This window comes from Melozone crissalis, unplaced genomic scaffold (genome assembly GCF_028551555.1).
Source record: "Melozone crissalis strain CALT ecotype California unplaced genomic scaffold, PUWL_Pcris_2 ptg000007l_1, whole genome shotgun sequence".
Taxonomy (NCBI): Eukaryota; Metazoa; Chordata; class Aves; order Passeriformes; family Passerellidae; genus Melozone; species Melozone crissalis.
The window spans coordinates 16,371,992-16,390,135 of NW_026535785.1; the positions used below are offsets into that span (position 1 = coordinate 16,371,992).

The 18,144-nt window shown below is 43.5% G+C and overlaps 1 protein-coding gene across 1 annotated transcript in view; it reads right to left on the reverse strand.

Annotated features, from left to right (window-relative positions):
* Window positions 1-17,737, reverse strand: part of ADAMTS18 (ADAM metallopeptidase with thrombospondin type 1 motif 18) — a 77,768-nt gene extending 60,031 nt beyond the window's left edge. Inside the window, exons 1-3 of the mRNA XM_054296408.1 lie at window positions 17,636-17,737; window positions 17,400-17,478; window positions 15,201-15,517 (exon numbers count right to left, since the gene is read on the reverse strand). Coding sequence (XP_054152383.1) covers window positions 15,201-15,517; window positions 17,400-17,478; window positions 17,636-17,737 — 498 coding nt within the window. The remainder of the gene's footprint in view (window positions 1-15,200; window positions 15,518-17,399; window positions 17,479-17,635) is intronic.
* Window positions 17,738-18,144: the final 407 nt, after the last annotated feature.

Here is an 18,144-nt window from a genome sequence, read left to right on the forward strand (position 1 = left end):
GGACATTAAGGGATGGAAAACAAGAAGCAAAGATGGCCCAAGAGTGAGAATGTCAGGCTGGCGCCTGGGTTATCTGGATTACACTCCCTGCTCTTCAGCATTTCAGCTTCTCTGTTCCTTATTTATCAGTTTAATAGGCAGGATTCTGTAATCAATGTAGAAAATGCTCATGAGGGACTCGTGAGGGCTCACATTTGACCCTGGCTGGGTTGTTCTGGTAAAGTTCTTCCACCCTCTCTACTCTAAGCTGCAGCCCCAGCCTTCAGGATGCCACCCCCAGCCAGGGCTGGGATCCAGGAGTACAGAGAGGCAGAGCACACCAGGGGTGTGCCACCTCACAGGGCTCCCAGCTGGCACTGCCCTGCTCACAGACACCGTCCCCAAACACAGATCTGTCCCCAGACACATCCTGGACAGGCTCATGGCAGGTGGCCCCAGCCCTAGGGCAGAAACTCTCAGCACAGCCAGCTCTGGAGGGCTGGAGCTGTGCTCATCACTGGGAATTCCTGTGCCATGGGGTTTCCTACTGCCACATGCCCTTAGAGAAAGGCTGGCACTTGGTGTCACGGTGTCACACCCAGCTGGGGATGGAACACCACACAGCCTCTGCACCCCTCTGCACCAGGCTGGCACCGCTGTGAGAGGCAGAGCAGGGCACCATCAATGCCATTCCCTGCCCTTTTGCTGCAGTAATCTCTCTGAAGCAGAACAGCAGCCTGGGTGTGTCTGCATCTCTTCTTGCCACCACAAAAAGGTACAACAGTAACACACTGAATGTAATTCACACAATTAAACCCAAACAACAAGGCAGCAGCATCCCAGAAATCCACCACCTTGAAATAAGACTTCATCCTTTTCTCAGTTTCCCATAACATTAAAAACCTGCACAATGGCAACTCCACTTCCATGACCATATAAACACCCTCAGCATTCAGGGCTTACTTTACATGGGCATTTAAATAGTTATTTACTAAGATAAATGTAATAAGATACATCTACATTCCATGGCATGGAAAAGCCTCATATTTGCAGGCCCTGCTTGCAGTCACAAAACCTGCTTTCACCATATTACACTGCCAGGTGTATCCTGAGTCCAGAGAGTCTCTGTTCCCCTCCTTGTTGCCAAATGCCACCAATCTGCACTGCTCAGCCATTCTACACCCACCTTGGGCCAGCTTTAAAGCTGTGCACTCATTCACTCCTCTCCCACAAATTAGCCTCAGCTTCTATTTTAAGGAAATGATGCCCAAGGGTGAACGTGCTATAACTGCTCTGCTGGAGTAAGTGAAAAACTTTGCTAGTCTGTGACAAATCCAGCCAGATTTCCAGCTTTTAATAATTTTATTAATGAAAGTTTGATGCAAAATAATTTTTGGTATTATTTTCTAAATCTCTGTAGTAGAAATAACTCTGGTGACATGCAAAACCCACCACAACAAGGTCCTGGTTTGGTATAAAATAAAACATAATGCCACAACTGTCTTAAAATGGTCACAGAAATACTACTTAATACTGGCCCAGGTTGTGGTAAGGTGAGGTAAATCCATTTTTTAACCCAATGCATCAATCTACACCTCCTGCCCTGCTGTCTGTGCCAAGGTCAGAGCCCAACACACAGGTACAAAGCAGCATTTGGGTATTAAACATTTGGGTGTTAAACAATGACTTCCAGGCATTCAGCCCCATGCTTGACTTGGAGCCCCTGAACAGGTCTGCAGAACTAAACTGCTCATGAAAGGTTACGCTGATTTTGCCATCATCAGACTTTAGTACAAGCATCTCAATTATAAAACTGTTTAGCAGAGATGAGTGTTAAGAAAACAGTGGGAAAAAAGACAGCGTGGGAGCATTAAGTTGTGTCTTTCCACTGAAGAAATCCATTCAATTATGTGTTATGTCAGCAAAGCACCATTTGCCAGGGTTTCCATGCAAGTGAACAGTATTTCTTCACAAAAGCATCTGTTCAGAAGAGTGTTTTCAGCACAATACCTTACATATGAGGCTCTCAAAGTAGTCTCTGGATCAAAGCTCAAGGTAGCCCTGTGATATTCTCTGAGATCTCAGGAAAGGGGAAAATGCAAGTGGCAAGAGGGAAGGTAGTGCCTGAAGGCAACTTTGTATTCTATGTGATAGTCTTTGTATGAAATTGGTCCAAGATAACAAAATATCTATTGAACAGATGTTGCCACTATGTTAAACACCACAGGCCTTCTGACTGAAATAAAGATACAGTGAAGACAAGGGAGATATTTGTTGACAGCTCAGAATGCTGCAGAGTTACAAAGGGATGGTTGAAAAAATTATATCAGCAGAAGATTTAGGAGGCAAAATTTCCTAAGCAGCCTGACCTTGTTTCTGCAATGAATCTACTGAACAGCAGGTTAAGCAAAGGTCAGGTTAAGCACAGGTTAAGAAAAAAGCTCCGAGAAGAGGAATGTGCTGCTGGGGTCACAGAGGCTCTGGGACATCAGGGAGTGTGTGAGAGCCACAGACACTCCAGTCTGCATGCAGCTCCTGCTCCCAGGGCCTGGCAGGGCTCCCTGCTCCATCCTGGCAGCACAGCAGTGACAGAGGTGCTGCACAGCCCAGCCTGCAGTGACAGAGGTGCTGCACAGCAGTGACAGAGGTGCTGCACAGCCCAGCCTGCAGTGACAGAGGTGCTGCACAGCCCAGCTGCTCCTGCATCCGAGCCCTTAACAGGAATCAGGAGAGCTTGCTCTGCTGAGAGGTACCACATGAGTGGAATAATTAGTACATCAAAGCACCCAACTCCCATAAACAGGAGATAATTTTCATAGGCAAGAACTAGAAAAGTGAACATGAAGAGTGATGAATGTGGTCCTCCCACTCCAAGTCTCTCTCAAGCTCCGTGTGACCTGCACAGCCCCTGATTTATTACACTCAGATGGAGTCTGCTCTGCTGCAGCACCACCCCTCACAGTGGTGTATCCCCAACTTCTCCCCAAAACAATCTGGCTGCTCAGTGGCCTCAGAAGGGGCACACCTGCCCCAGGGTTACCGGCTGATGGCAGCTCAGCCCTCCTCATGCCTGCACACTTCCCTGCTGGAAGTTCCCTATGCTTTAGGAACTGAAGTGCAATCCTGCCACTTCCCAGTGAGGATTTGCCCGGCTTAACACATCTGACCACAGACCTGACTGCTCCTGCAATCCATCTGGATCATCAGTCAGCCCCTCCACCTTTTCTTCTTTCCAGGTGGTAAGGCAAACAGAGGAAAAGCCAGAAGGAGCTCTTGTGAAACATTTCCTCTCTTCACAGCATGTTACACCACACACTCCTCCCCCTGCAGAAAACCAGCAGTGTTAATGTGCTAGAGAAGTAAATTAGGCACAAATAGCACCATGGGGAACTTAAATATTTTGAGTGTATACCATACAATCAGGAAATGCCCACCCTCTTTATCTGTCAGGAACAAGGAAACCGAAAGCTTTGTAATTTTAAACTGCCCATCAGTTGCTGTGAATCAGTCAGGCATCTTGCTGGGGAGAGGGAGCACACACAAGAGCACTGGCAAGGTAAGAGAGGGTTTGAGCCACACTCCCCATCCTGTCAGAATAGTTTCAGCCCAAGATTTCACATTTGATCACCCCTCTCCAGGGCTTCTCTTTATGCACCTCCACTGAGCCCCTCAAAAGGACTAAAATAGGACACTGATCATAATTTTTCAGATTATTTATCCTAATTCTTACAAGATTCACCAATCTGAAATAAAATTGGTTTTGTTTTCAAGAGCAAATTAATTTTATAAAATATTTTACAGATTTCCAGTGACTTACTCCTTAACATATTTTAACAAATAATAAAGGAAGTCATCAGTGAAACTCATTCACATGCATCCTCCACATTATAAACTTTTGCAATAAACCTATACCCTCCATTTACTACAAAAATTAAAGGCAAACTACAACAACCTTCCCTTTAAAATGCAATTCCTTTCCTGCAAGAAGCACAACAGTGTTGCTTTAAATCATAATAATAATAATGACTGAACAAGTTATTGAACAGCAGAAAATACTACAGCCATAAACAGCATTATCATGTGCACCTTTATAGAAAAACAAATATATTCATGGTTCAGATGCAGTGGACACTGAATTGCACTGACTGTTACAAGATAAAGATTTAATAAAGAATAGGCACCAGTTCAGGGCATTGGTATGGAAAAGAATGAATCAGTATAAATTCTTCTTCCTCTTTATTGTCGTTTAGGTCCAAAGGCTAAGCTGTCATTAAAGGATGTGGAATATCCATGGAGATATTTAGGAACATATGGGCACCATTCTGAGCAGGCTGATGGTGGGCAGGGAACATTGCCAATGGGAAATCCTCCCCATCTTCTGCTAATCCTAACACAGGAGTAGGGCTGTGGAGGCAGAAGGACCTTGGCTTTGCACAGATGCTAGCTTGCAGAAGACAGACCTTCATTCTGTATGAATAACATTTCCTTCTGTTTTGTTTCTCACATTAGAGTGGGTTCCTGACTTTCCCAAACTGTAGTCTTTCAAATGACTAAATAAATCATGTGAACAGCCACAACAAAAAAATATACCATTCCCTCAGCCCTCGAGCTATTTGCAACTAATTTAGTGTTGTGGTGCTGTTCTGAGCACCAGAAAGCTAATTTTCAAGAAATGCTTGGAAAATTAAAACAAAAATAAACTTCTGATAGCACTATAATCCAAAAGCTGGGAACCTGTAAACAGAATCAGTGCAGTACTCAGAGGCCAAGAACACAGTCTGGCACATTTTTTTTCATAGCTTTAACTGGTAATATATGGTGATATATCAGCCCTCTCTGATTCAGCTGCTGGCCCAAATTGTCCTTTCCTTGGGATTTCATCTATCCCACTGATGGAAAACACAAACCTTTGTCACCACAGCATTTTCCTGATGCTCACAGCCATGGCACCACCTGCACCCTGCTCTGTCCCTGGCATTAGGCATGGTCTCCATTACCCAGACCTGCAGGGCTCTGTGCCTCAGGCAGCTCAAATGACCACTCAGCCCTCTCTGGTAAACACAGGAATCAATTAACCATTTCTGTAACATGCTTCCCTCTCTGCAATTACTCAGCTTTCTTACCATGAGCAGGAAATGAATGAGGTCTTGTCTCCTACAGGTGTTCTGTGATGACATCTGATAATACTCCCTCACAATTTCACAGCTCAAAACCTGCCAAGTCCATCTCCTGTCTAACAAGGACAACAGGCCTCAAAAGGCACCATTCTCTTTTATTCCCATCACCAGACTTGACTTGATCAGGATGGGATTTGGGTTAGGCCAAACAACCTCTTTACATTTCCTTGTGGCTTTGCATTTTCTGGTGCCCATTGCATTTCCTTTGCTCCTCATGGTGGGGATGCTCTGGCAGCAGAGTGGAATGACAGCACTTGGCACCAGGGCACTGAAACCTATCTGGCAGCTGCATGCCCAGCACCTGGGTGCACTTTCTAGCAGCAGTAGCAGCAGCTGACCCTCTGGAAAGTGCCTGAGCTCCTGCCATGTCTCACTGCTGGCTGCTCTGGTGTGAGCAGCCCATGAGAGCAGCAAGGCTCAGCCTGCAGATGGGGTTTGCCCTCCAGCACGCTGTTTGCCTCCATCTAACTTCTGATTCAGTGAAATCTGATTACACAGCACCACCCTGGAGCAAGTCCAACCAGCATTTCGGGGTCTGCCAGGAACAACAGACACGTTTCACTTTCCTGATGAGCCAGTGGTGCCTCCCCTTTTCAAAATATCTTGCTAAACCAAACAGCAAATGCAGCAGTGCATCCCAAAAAACTGATGTGCCTACTGACTCAAGGGCCAAGATGATGTAGGAAGGAATAAAAGGCACTTCCCAAGGCCAGGTTCAGATCCAAAGCAGTCAGCAGAAAACTTTTTGCTTACCACAAGAAGCTTTAGATGAAGCCCATCAACCAGCAAGCACCTGTCAATGAGAGGGACAGGGCTGCAGGAATCAGCAGACATCAGCAGCTCGCTGCTATCTCAGCTTGGAAACTCTTTTTTCCTGCCCCTTTGCTCAAGCTTTTGCCGCTTGGGGTAGGATAACAATCCAACCACCAATATGTGATGTCGTGTGAAAAAATATCCATATGGCCTCCAGCATGGAGAGAACCAGCTGACAGAGCAAGCCCAGAGCTCCTGTTGTGGCAGACTGGTCTCCACAGAGCTTGCAGAGATGTTTATTGCAAACAATGAAATGTAGAGCAGCCTAAAAGGAATTATTCTTTATCAGAAAATGTAACAAAAAAGTGAAAATGTGACAGAAGGATTTTTCTTGTATATGCCATAATCATCCACAGCAGGCTGCAAAACAAAAATAATCTCTGTCCTAGACTGTCCTGTGTCTGTCCAAGACTGTTATTTTAACATTTAATTTATATTTGCATCTAACAAAACAAGTAACATAGGTTTCTGTCAAGGGCTAACAAGAAATGGCACTGGGTAGCTACTTTATTAGAGAAGTTCAAACTTTCCTGTCTGATGCTGCATTACAGCATTTATAGGTAGCCCTCACCATGACCAGCTTGTACTTTAACAGCAATATTAATTTGAACTATTTCTTGAGGTTTAGTCTAGCCTAATTTTAAGGCCTACTAGTTTGATAACTTCTTCCTAAAAAAAAAAAAGAAGAGTGCATAGGATAAGACAGGTGTGGTCAAGAAAGAATTATTTTAAAACTCTTTTTAAAATCATACAAAGAAAAAGAAAGCCTCTTTTTAAATTGATGACTTAGAACTGATTACAATCTGGGGTTATATAAATTCTATATCTCATGGCAAAGAAAATGTAGGTCTGAAGAGTACTCCATGTTTCATTAGTTTGTGTACTCTGCCACAGAATATAATATTACGTTCTGAAATTAGTCAGAAGCCACACTGTGCTGCAGAGTATAAAAACAAAAGTGAGGGCTCAAGCTAGGTCAAGCATATTTTGTATAAGTCCATTAAAAATCTCATTCCATTAATATTAGTAAAGATGTTGAGACACAAAAGTCCTTCAATTAACATACATTAGGCAGGCAGGCACAAGCATTCAAGTGATCCCACTGTGAACAGCCAGAATCCAGCCCTCAAAGAATAAAGCCCCAAGTGTGCTGTGTACAGAGTGGGGCAGCCTGAAATGCAAATGCCCAGGGGAGTGAAAAGGCAACACCCCATTGTCTCTGCAAGCAAATATCACTTTATTGCCTCAGCTTCCTCTTCTCTTAAGCAGGTTTGTTCTGGGCCTTGTTATTTGCAGTAGGAATAACTTCAGGACCTATTATCTTTGTCATCCAACTTTGGTCTTTTACCATTTTTTGGCAGTCACTAGCTGGGCAGCCACATATGAGATTCAGGAAAAGGGTTTTCATCTGGCTGTAGAAGTTGTTTGCAGATTTCCCCAGCTTATGAACTAACATTGTAAAAAAAGAAATTAACTTGCATGTTCCAGAAATCACTCTGGACAATAATGGTTCCCACGGTACCAAGCTTCAACCATCAAGACTCATTCCCTCCCATCTGCCCTGATTATTTGACATTTCTTCACCCTCATTCTTGGTGACTTCCGAGCACGATAAACAATAAAAGGTTACTGATGTCAACCCATTGTGTGCCAGGATGTTGTTCTCATCAAACACAGAGCAGAGCCAGCACTGAAGCTTAATTAATACATGTTTGTAAATTGTGCTGAGCTGCAAGGCTTTATAATTTCAGGTTTCTTCTGCAAATGTTTACCTCAGAGCTTTAGTCAGTGCTCCACTGTCTGAACCCAAGATAAGTTCTGCTTCCATCAGCTATTCACATAGCTGGTCAAATCACTGTCAGAGCAAATCAATAGGAAATTCCTTTAGCATACAGTAATTTATGGTAGACCTGCAGCAACAGAATTGGGATTAAAATGGATAAGAAAAGGCAAGAAAGAACCAACATTTCTGCTCCTAGTGACATGATCAAAAAGACAGAAGAAAAACTTGTTTGCAATGGAATTATCTGTTAAAATTCAATTCAGATACCACTTAAGGGCTAGTCAGAGCCTTTCGAAGACAAAATAAGTGTTTTTTGGGGAAAAAAAATTTCAAGTCAGGGTTTCAGCTGCTAAAACTCACTGTAGGTCCACTGCCAGCTCTCATTGCAGAGATAATTAATTTTAACCCCTCCCCTGCCAGCTCACTGGGAGATCAGGACAAATTGAGGCACACAGAGATCCTGGAAAGCAGATATTTTCTAAAAATTCCCTAGCAGGCTCTATCTCTGTAAGTCAACAATAGTGCTAATGCTCAGGAGAGAATCAAATCAGATGCAAAGAGCTTTAAAATGACCTTGAGGAACTGACTGATACATCATGGGCATCACCACAGTGGATGCCTTTATTTAGCATAGTTCCAGCTTTTATTTTGACCCATGTGCTGCACATTTCCAAAGCACAGGTCTTAGACCTCCAATCTTCCCTCCTGTTGCAGTACTGGACAGCAGTCCCAGTGATCCTCTCTTTCAAAGAGCAAAGAACCTGCTGAACATCAGGAAGACAAACCCCTCCCTAAGAAGCTGAAAATTAGAAAAGATTATCACAAATGTCTTGTGGACTTAAGCACAACACTGTGACAAACAAAAATCTGAGGAGCCAAAACACAGGAGGGGCTTCTGGAGCTGCTGACAGAACTCCCAGTGAGCATCCAGAGCAGTTTCAGCTGAGCAGCCTGCAGTGACTTGAAGCAACTCCCAAGGGAGTGCAAGTGTGTCACAGAGCTGTCATCATGATCAGGGCCATGCTTCTGCACAGGGTGAGCAGAGAATAAGCCTGGGAAAACAGCACTCTTTTAAGAAGAGTTTTGATGGCAGCATTTGCTCAAATTAAGTGAATTGTGTCAGGTCAGGGCACAACCAAGATACCTCTGTGTTTCCCACTCCTGTGCCTTGTGTCAGGTACAGATCTCCAGGAGTGAGCTGCTTGAGCTGGACTTGAGCCGCAGTTTCACAGACTGTCTTTGTGTTTTGGGTAAACCAAAGCCTTTACACACCCCATCTGCCAACCTGGTATCCTCCTGATACATTTCTAAAGCAGAGGAAGAAAAGGGGAAAGACAGAAATAAACCCCAGTTTAGGTTAATTAGTGACTAGAAGCTTCTATTAGTTATTAAAATCTGCCTCCAAAAAGAGAACTATTTGTGATTTCCAGCAGTTCCCAGCTGTGCAGAAGAGAATACACTGCCCCTCAGCAGCAGAGATGGTTTGGCCCACATGAAAATAGTGGCGCTGAAAATAAAAATCCTCACGACATCAAAGACATCCTGTTATGAAGGGGTCACATCTGTGCAGGCAGGTCATCCACTCCTGACCTTCACAAGGACATTTGTCTGTAATGGGCTAGGCAAAGTGTGGGAACTGGATTTAGTGGGAAGGCTTTGCTACAGCAAGAAAAACACTGATGTTTTAAGCATAGATAGCAACCACTGATTCCTGTGGAAGTGATGATAAGACTGCTGCTTAACAAGAAGTTCATCCTGGCCCTATCTCTGCACAAATGGATGCTCTCTGTTTCTGGAAAACCACTCAAAGAGTTCAAGCAATGGTGCCCACAGAAACCTGAAGTTTGGTTGGAAATACACCAATGAACCATTTATTTTCACACTCTGTTGCCAGCTGAGCAATGACAGAGCAGGCACAAGTGAGAGAGGACCAGCTCCTGTGGACACTGGAGCAGCTGGGCAACCACAGCCTACTGTGCTCAGTTTCCTCTATGTACATTCCAGGTTTTTTAACATAAAACAGGAAGAAATACAACTTCTATTGCTTTTTCTGCCAAGCAGAAGCAGATTCTTTCTCATCATTAATCCTGTTTAATTCCACTTCTTACCTATCAGGAATCAGTAGTGCCAAAGCACCTGGGATAACACAGCCTTTGTCTTGCAGAGCTAAAGGCAGGGTTAAACAGAAAGCTTATCAGACAGATATGGAGAAGGTTGATCAATAACCTAATCACACAATTCATCACTAGTCAGGTCAATGCTGAGACCAGAAGCACTGCCTTCTATTTTTCTAGCATAACCTAAAATATCCTCAAGAATATGACTTTTTCCCATTGTCATCTCATTTTCCTGTAGAGATTTTTCTTATTTTCATATTTACCATAATATGGAGTAATGAAACAATAGTGGAAAAACCTTCACCAAAATAGTGGACAAAAGTATGATCCTGTAAAACATGGTTTGTGTTTTATAAAGGACAGAGATGCAAAAGTGTGTGAATACAAATAAAATCATAGACCTCCCATAAAAGAAGCTATTCTTGCGCTGGTACAATGGTAGAAAATATAGGATTTGTTTATTGGCTCCTGGGTGGACTAAAAACACCTTTAAGAATGAGAAAAACCAGCAGCTCCGTACTTATCTTCTCCTCAAGGTCCCACTGGGCCAAATTTTGTTGTATTTTTATAGCTGTCAATTTCTAAAGGACCCTCATTGCAAACAGCAATTATTCTGTACTTTCACCAGCAGTCTGGCTCAACAAGTTTAATGGCAGCTTGTCTGCATAAGAACCTTGGGATTTGTCTCAACATATTTAATTGGACTTAAAGTGTGAGCTCTAGGAATAGGAGACTGCTGTTAGCATCAACTTAAATAATGCTAATACCAGGTGCAATTATATGACTTCAAAGAGTGGGTACATGAGCTGCCTGGCCTGCTTGCCTCTTAGGTGGTCAGACTGCATCAAGAAGCTTTATTTTTGTGGCTTCTTTGATACTTTGAGCAAAGCCCTGCCCTCAGACACACACACACCTCCCTCCATTGAATTAATATATCTCCTGTTTATCTCTCAGTCTATAACCTGTGTCTAGAATCCTTTGACAGCTCAAAGAGGAGGGAGGGATGAATCATGTTGCACTCATTCTCCTCCTTTGACTAGACACTAATAAACATAACACAGCTTGAGATAAGAGGCTCTTTATAATGACAGATTCCAACACATCTTGCCAAAACCAGAGGAGGGCACCAACTACTTCTGGCTGAGGTACACAAACCAAAGGGAGAGAACAGCCCAAACCCACCTCTGGTGTGAGCAGGTGCAGCCTCTCAGGCTTCCATGCCACTGATAAATTTGTCCTGGAAGATAACACTGTGTCATACAGTTTTAAAGGAACTGTACTTCCTTTTTCTGACCCAAAATTCACACACATCTTCCCTGTGATGGAATGGCAGGAGAGTTCCTTATGTTGGATAAACAGGTCTTTCCTTTGGGCACGCATTTTGTACTTGCTCTAGATCCTTCCCCCCTTCCCCTGTGTCCTGTAGCCCACAAATGCTGCATAACAAACCCCTCATTCATTAGGGCCACCAATTCCTGGGTTGTGCATTGGATTATTAACTTGTTTGACCTTGCCAGAGTTCATGCTCACAAGGGGAACGCGACTTCTGCTCCCAAAAGCAGACTTATAAATTACTTTTGAGAATGTCTCCACAATACAACTGGAGACCTCTGAGGTTCTCTTGTGTTCTGCCCTGATTTATTGTGTGACTGCAAACAACTCACTTTATACAGGATATTCTGTCCACATAAACCTAAGGTAAGGAGACAAAAACTGGCCTATAAAGAGAGGCAAACAACACATTGGTATACAGGCTAGGAAGGCAGCAGTAAATCTTTTAGATGCCATCATGGAAGTGGAGTTAAAGATGGTGAACATACAACAGATCTCCTTTTTAATGCAGATTAAATAGCACAAAGTGAATGAGAATGGGAAAAGGGGAAAGAGGTTGGAATATACATAACCATACTGAGTAGGTCCTAAAAAACCAATTTGTTATTCAAAGAGTGGCCAGCATAATCTCTTTCAGAAAAACCTGAAAAAACACAGTAGTCTGTGGATTTGGTATAGTCTGCCTCTCAATGAGCCACCTACAGGCAATTATAAGTAATAATAAATTGCTAAATAACAATAGTAATAAAAATACAATTACAGTAAGTAGGAATTAGCTCAAATCAGGATTTTGGGAAAAAAGGTTGAATGTGGAAAGAACAAACAGTTTGAATTGGAGAACGCAAACAGGGGATGAAACAGCAAGACAAAACAGTAGCCTGGATATACCAACTGGGAGAGCACAAGGCACTGAAGGAAACTCCAAAAACTCATGCAGGAATAAAACAAGAGGTTTATTAAATGAATCATGAAAAATCAGTGAAGAAAAGTAAAAAATTTGAATTACTTTTTATTTGGGACACATTAAGGTGATGCTAAAGAGAGAAACTAGCTTTGCATTTACTAACGTAAACAAACTCATTGTCCCAAAGTTGCAAGAATGATAAAATTATCCCAGGGAGTGAGAATGCATTAAAAAATATGTGAAAAAAAATTATAACTTCTGTGGAAGGAATATGTCATGTTCTCCAAAGAAGGTTCAGAACAGAGTTTTCATTTACAAAGCAAGGAAAATCACTGGGTTTTTGCTGTATAACAATGCTTCAGCAAGCAAAGGATGCTGACTGAAGCAGAAAAAGGGCAGAAGACAGAAAAAAGCAAGCTTCTATTTGAAAGCTGAAGCACTTTGATGATGAAAAGAGGCAGTATTCACAGTAAACTTGTGCACATTCTCCTGAAATGCTCACTTACTAATAGTCTCTAATAGTAGAGACTTGTTCAGATAAAGATCCAGTTCTGCCTTCTGACACACCAAGAAAATTGTGTTGACTGATGGAAATATTTGGTCTCAAATCAACAAATCAGCATAAAAACGTGGGGCCTTCCTGTCAACTAAGCCATTAAAATGTAATATACACACATCTCTTAACAGATCTAGACCAAAGCAACAAATTCTTGCTCCTTTCCAGTGTTAAGTTAAGGTCATCCTGCCTAACAAGCCATTTCATACAGCCTCTCCCCAAAGTCTCCTCTGCAGGCACTGGCAGATAACAGACAGCTGAATGACTGAATACTCTAGGTCATCCAAAAAATTAGATCAAAGAGTCCCCGTAGTCTATTGAAATGCAATTGCTTCCAAATCACATTGTGGTGTTCCAGGCTTGAAAGAATGGGTCACTGCAGCTTTATTGTAGAGAAGCTATTGCTAATGAAAGGAACAATGGAAAGATTAGTGCTACCAACCATGTAGAAGAAACACCACTTTCGGTTTAATTGCAGTGAACAAAGCAAATAGGAAAGAAGGGCAACCAAGTGACAAAAGTAGTTGGGGCAAAAGGATATAGAAGCTATTCACAAGGTTCTCTTGATCAGAGCACAGCGTCCAGACTTAACATATGATTACTGAATTGGGATCCCAGGGAAAAGTGACGTGGGTGTCATTACAGACAGCTGATGACATCTTTAGGAGGACAGCCTTGTAAACTGACAGACTCAGAATCCTGTTGGTAATTTGCCTGGGATTCATTAGGTGCACTGAAATTAATAGATGGATAGGGAGAGAAAGGAACAATTATACTTTGGGATACCTACCTTACAGGAGATTATTGTAAGTAAAGGTTTACTTCATTTGCCAGTTTAAAACAACAATTGAAGGCAAAATCTATTGAACCTTGAAATTAATTTTAAACAGAGATTCTATTTGTTGATAATTTAGGTTCTTCCATAATAAGTTTGTTCATACCACAATATTTATTCTCTTTTGATCAGTTTCTGGATCTTTTTTAAGTGAAGCTTACCAGTCATAACAACCTCTGTGTCGAGACAGTGGTAAAAGATCCATTTCATTCTCAGTTAAGATCACCACATTCTGTTCCTCTGTGACCTGAGGCAGGCTTGAACCTTCCTTCTCCAGACAAGACTTGACAAGCCCAACTTCACTTAGCTCAGAAAGCATGTTAAAAATCAAAACGTGGGCAAACAGGGGAGATCTCCCAAACTGTACCTGCTGTGTGTAGGTAGAGCAGTTCCCGTAGCAAAAAGACAAAATACTGCAATGAGTGAAAACAAGGTATTTTTCTGAGTAAATCTGATAAAAGGTGGCAGTTGTGAACATGAAGCTTCCATTAAAACAACTGAACACATTTGGTATTAACAGTTCAGCATCACAAACACAGCTTTAAGAGCAAAAGAAAGCTTCAGCCCAGTTCCTGGCACCTGCTCCAAACTCACATTTGCGACTGTTCAAATGAACTGTTAAGATTCCTCTAACTTGATGGGAGCAAAAAAAAAAAAAAAAGAGCACAGCATTCAAAATATAACCCAGACCACTTCAACTAGTTATCAACATCCTTTCCTAATGAACAGACTTCTCAAGTCACTGATTCCAGTTTCAAAGGAAACGCTGGCTGTCTCAAGTGCTCCTTCTTTGGTTCCGTCACACAGTTTAATAGCCCTCAGAGACAAGTACCTTTGCAAAACAGATTTCTAGAGGGTGACCCAACATATCCTCTGGACCTCTAGTCAACCAGAAAGCACACAGATGACTTCATAGACTTCCCACTCAATGTCACTGCCTTCCTCTGCAGCCACAGCAGACTACTTTGCAAGTGCCAGCGATTAAGCCTTAAAAAACATCCTTAGCTATTAATTCTGTAGACAATTCTCCTAAATTACATCAGTAAAGCCTTCTCTGTTGCTCAGGCAATGAGCACTGTCAAATGTACTTTAAAAAAATCACCTGTGAATAATGATTTTTCATTAACTTGGCTGAGAGCCATAAATGGAAAATACACAATGATAATATTTAACACATTCATAAGAGATCAACTCATGAAGACCTGTAAACCCAAATAATGCTTGAATTATCAAAGGAAACAAAGGGAAATTTGTTCATAAGTCCTGCCAAGCTCGGAAACTCACCCTTCCTTAAATTAGTTGACAAACCTAGATATAACATTGTTTTTTCACAAGCTTCTGGACTGGCTTTTTCCTTTATTCACCACAGTTCACAAAGGCAGGAAGAACTTTTACTTAAGAGTGAGCAGAAATGTATAAACTACCACAAACTGTAACAAATTGCTATGGGATAATTACTAGGACTACCAGATAGTCTTTTTTTTTTTTTTTTCCTGAAAGACTGTCATCAAAAATTGCAAAGGTTTGATGCTGTTCATTGGCTATAATGAAGTCTCTTCTGTTAAATACAATAGCAACTAGTAAACTAGAAAAATCATAAAAGGGTTTATGGTGTCTTGACTATTATATGAACTACACACCTTCAGCTACTATTGCACATACCAAAATACTTTTAATGCTGATTTGTTTTAAATAGACACTTACCAAGCCTACACACGTAGATATTGCTACTGAAGAGGTGCTATCATTCCTTATAAATCCCTGGTAGAAACACTGCTCAATTTCATGGTCCTGAGAATTTGACACTCCATCTTTCCCGAGTACCTGGACAATAAAACTGTTGCTTAAAATGGTCGAAGGTTTAAGCTCTAAGTGAAGTTCCTGTCCAAATGCTGAAAATTTGTAGTGCAAGGAACTCTTTGAACTCTGAGTTGATCTTTTTCTCCTAGTACTGTGCAAAACATCATGTGAAATGTACGATCCGCTGGCATCCACTCTGACAGGTGTCACAAACACATAATCTGTAACGATAAAGAGTTGGCCATCAGCTCTGGCATCCCACAAACAAGGCACTCTGACACAGTATCAGGCATTTCCTATGGCATAGAGCATTCCCTCACTTTGGGGCTGGCCTGCAGGCTCTGTGTGTGCTGTCTTGCCTGCATAAATTCACCCCCGTAAGTCACAAAGGCTCTCAGCCTGTGTTTGTTTCCTTTGTGCCCCACTGAGAGGCACAGACTAACTAGCATAGCTGTGAACATTCCCACAACTGCTCCTCTGAAGACGTTTGTCATCACCAGCAGATCTGTAGGCTTTCCCCTCCCCCTGTATTAATTGTTGTCAAATGTGAAGGCCACTCTGGTTTGAGAGGCTTTTCCCTTCCCTAAGAATGCAGCAAATGTTGTATCACTGTAGGGGTACCCATGACTGAGACCTTGCAGAACTGTACCACTTGTTCAAATGGATTAAAGGATTAATTTATTAATGCCTTAACTGAGTGAGGCCTCATCTCTTTGTAGTGACTTGATTAGACTGGGTTTCAAATTGTAACTGACCTCCAGCAGAAAGAGATTACATCCTACCTAATAACCTTTCGTCAGCCATTGCTAATTGCATGTCAAAGAAGTTTATTGTTTTGGACAAAATATGCAAAAAATTACAAAACTGTTTTTGAGGAGAACACTCTGATCTACTCAAATCAGAGCCACCCAAAAAAAGGAGGGTGAAAGAGGCCATAATTCAGCTGGCTGTACAAGCAGGTGCCTCACTTGCAGTACATTACCATTGGTGTTGACCTAGCCATGCAGGGATTACCTGTGTCCTGGAACCAGGGTCTGAGTTTCAGCTGTTTCCTGAACTAGGATCTTTGCACCCATTCCTGGTAGCCTAAGAAATTATGCTGGAAAAACTGCTTCCCAACCGCATTTAATTTGTGAGCTGTGTTTCTCTGTGGATGCTTAGAGTTGTCCATGCACTTGACAAGCAATTAATTTCTCTTCCTAAATTGAAACAACACCATCAAAAAAGAAGAAAACCCCCTCCTTTTTGTGTTGTAACAGATGTTGCAAAATCTCTCAATCAATCTCTTTGCCTGAATAGACTTATTGGACACACATTAGGCTGAAAACGTAACCACTGACAGGTTGCCTTTCCTTAGACAGTGGAAACAATACATCAAGAGCTTTCACTTTCCTCGAGTGGTGTTAATCAACGGCAGAAGCTGAGGGCGCTAAGCAGGCTGGTGGCCAAAAAATGCAAGCAGCTGCTGGAGAGAGGGAATCCCCCAGCGAGCCAGCGAGCAGAGCACAGGGTGCAGGAGGGGTTTCCTTTCTGGACCTTGGTGTGGTTCTCTGTCGCACTTTGTTTCTGCTCACACACAACACAAAGCATATACTGCACTTCAAAAGTCCCAAAGCCATCAGCATCTACGTGCCAGTGACTCCAGTCTGGGAACAAACGGCTCCTGAGCTCCCACTCACACAAGCCCTTTCTCTCCAGGCTTTTTCCCCCTTTAGCCTGCATTGCACAGTTCCTCCCGCTCCCCCCCACAAATCTTTTCATTACTTTTGTCTCACTGCTTCCACAACAGACACATGAGGTTTTGCTGTTGTGGCTACACACACACACACATTCATCTTTCTAATCGCACATGGAAACGTGGATGTATTTACCATCTCATTCATTTGCTTTGCTGCTACATATTGTTCCTTTCAGCTTTAGCACACAGGGCTTAACAAGTTAATCCCTGCCCATGGTTCACCATCCCGCAGTAGCCTGCCTGCTTGCACTTTATGCTCCCTAAACACTGTGACTTCTCCCCTCTATATATTCACTCCACGATAAAAAAGAAAAAACAAATCCATGCAAATGTTCACATACAGACACAGAAAGAGGTATACAAACCATGAGTCAATTCACTGATGCTGTCACTGGTTAAAGCTGCCGCGTGAGACATGCAACAGAGGCAACACAGCTGAAGAGTCTGCAAGAGAAAGAAAAAATAAAAGAGAGAGAGAGAAAAGGAGCATTGGGTGAAGTTTCCTTGACAAGGCAAGGCAGAAAGACAAGGCACCAGAAACCGCAGTAACCTGGTATGAAAGTACACTAGGCGACTGCAAAAGAAAGCGCTCTCGACCTGCCTTTACAGCGCTTCCGAGCCACGGGAGAGTCTGGAATTGCATGGAGTTGCCGCCGAGGATCGCAGCAGGTAAAGTCCAGACGGCCAGCAGGAGACAGTCCATGTTCCGCCGCGCACCTGGCGAGCGCTACCTGCTGCCCGGGCCGTGCGGCCGCCTGCCCCGCATGGTCACCTGGGCGCTGCCCCGCAGCCGCTGCGGCGGCCGGCGGAGCGCGGGGAGCGGCGCCCAGGTGAGCGCGGCCCCGGCCGCCCGAGCGCTTTAAGCCCCGCCGCCGCCGCCGCCGCCGCGGGGCAGCGCTGCCTCCGGCGCCGCGTCTGGAGCGGCCGCACCCGGGGGGCGAGAGGGGCGGGCGGGACCCGCGGGGCGGAGCGGGGCCGGGCCGGGCGGGACAGCGGGCGGGAGGCACCTGGGGCCGGGCACGGCCGAGCGGAGCGGAGCGGAGCGGCGGGCGGAGGGAGCCGCGCACGGCACGGCACGGCACGGCACGGCAGGGCGCACCTGAGGGGATG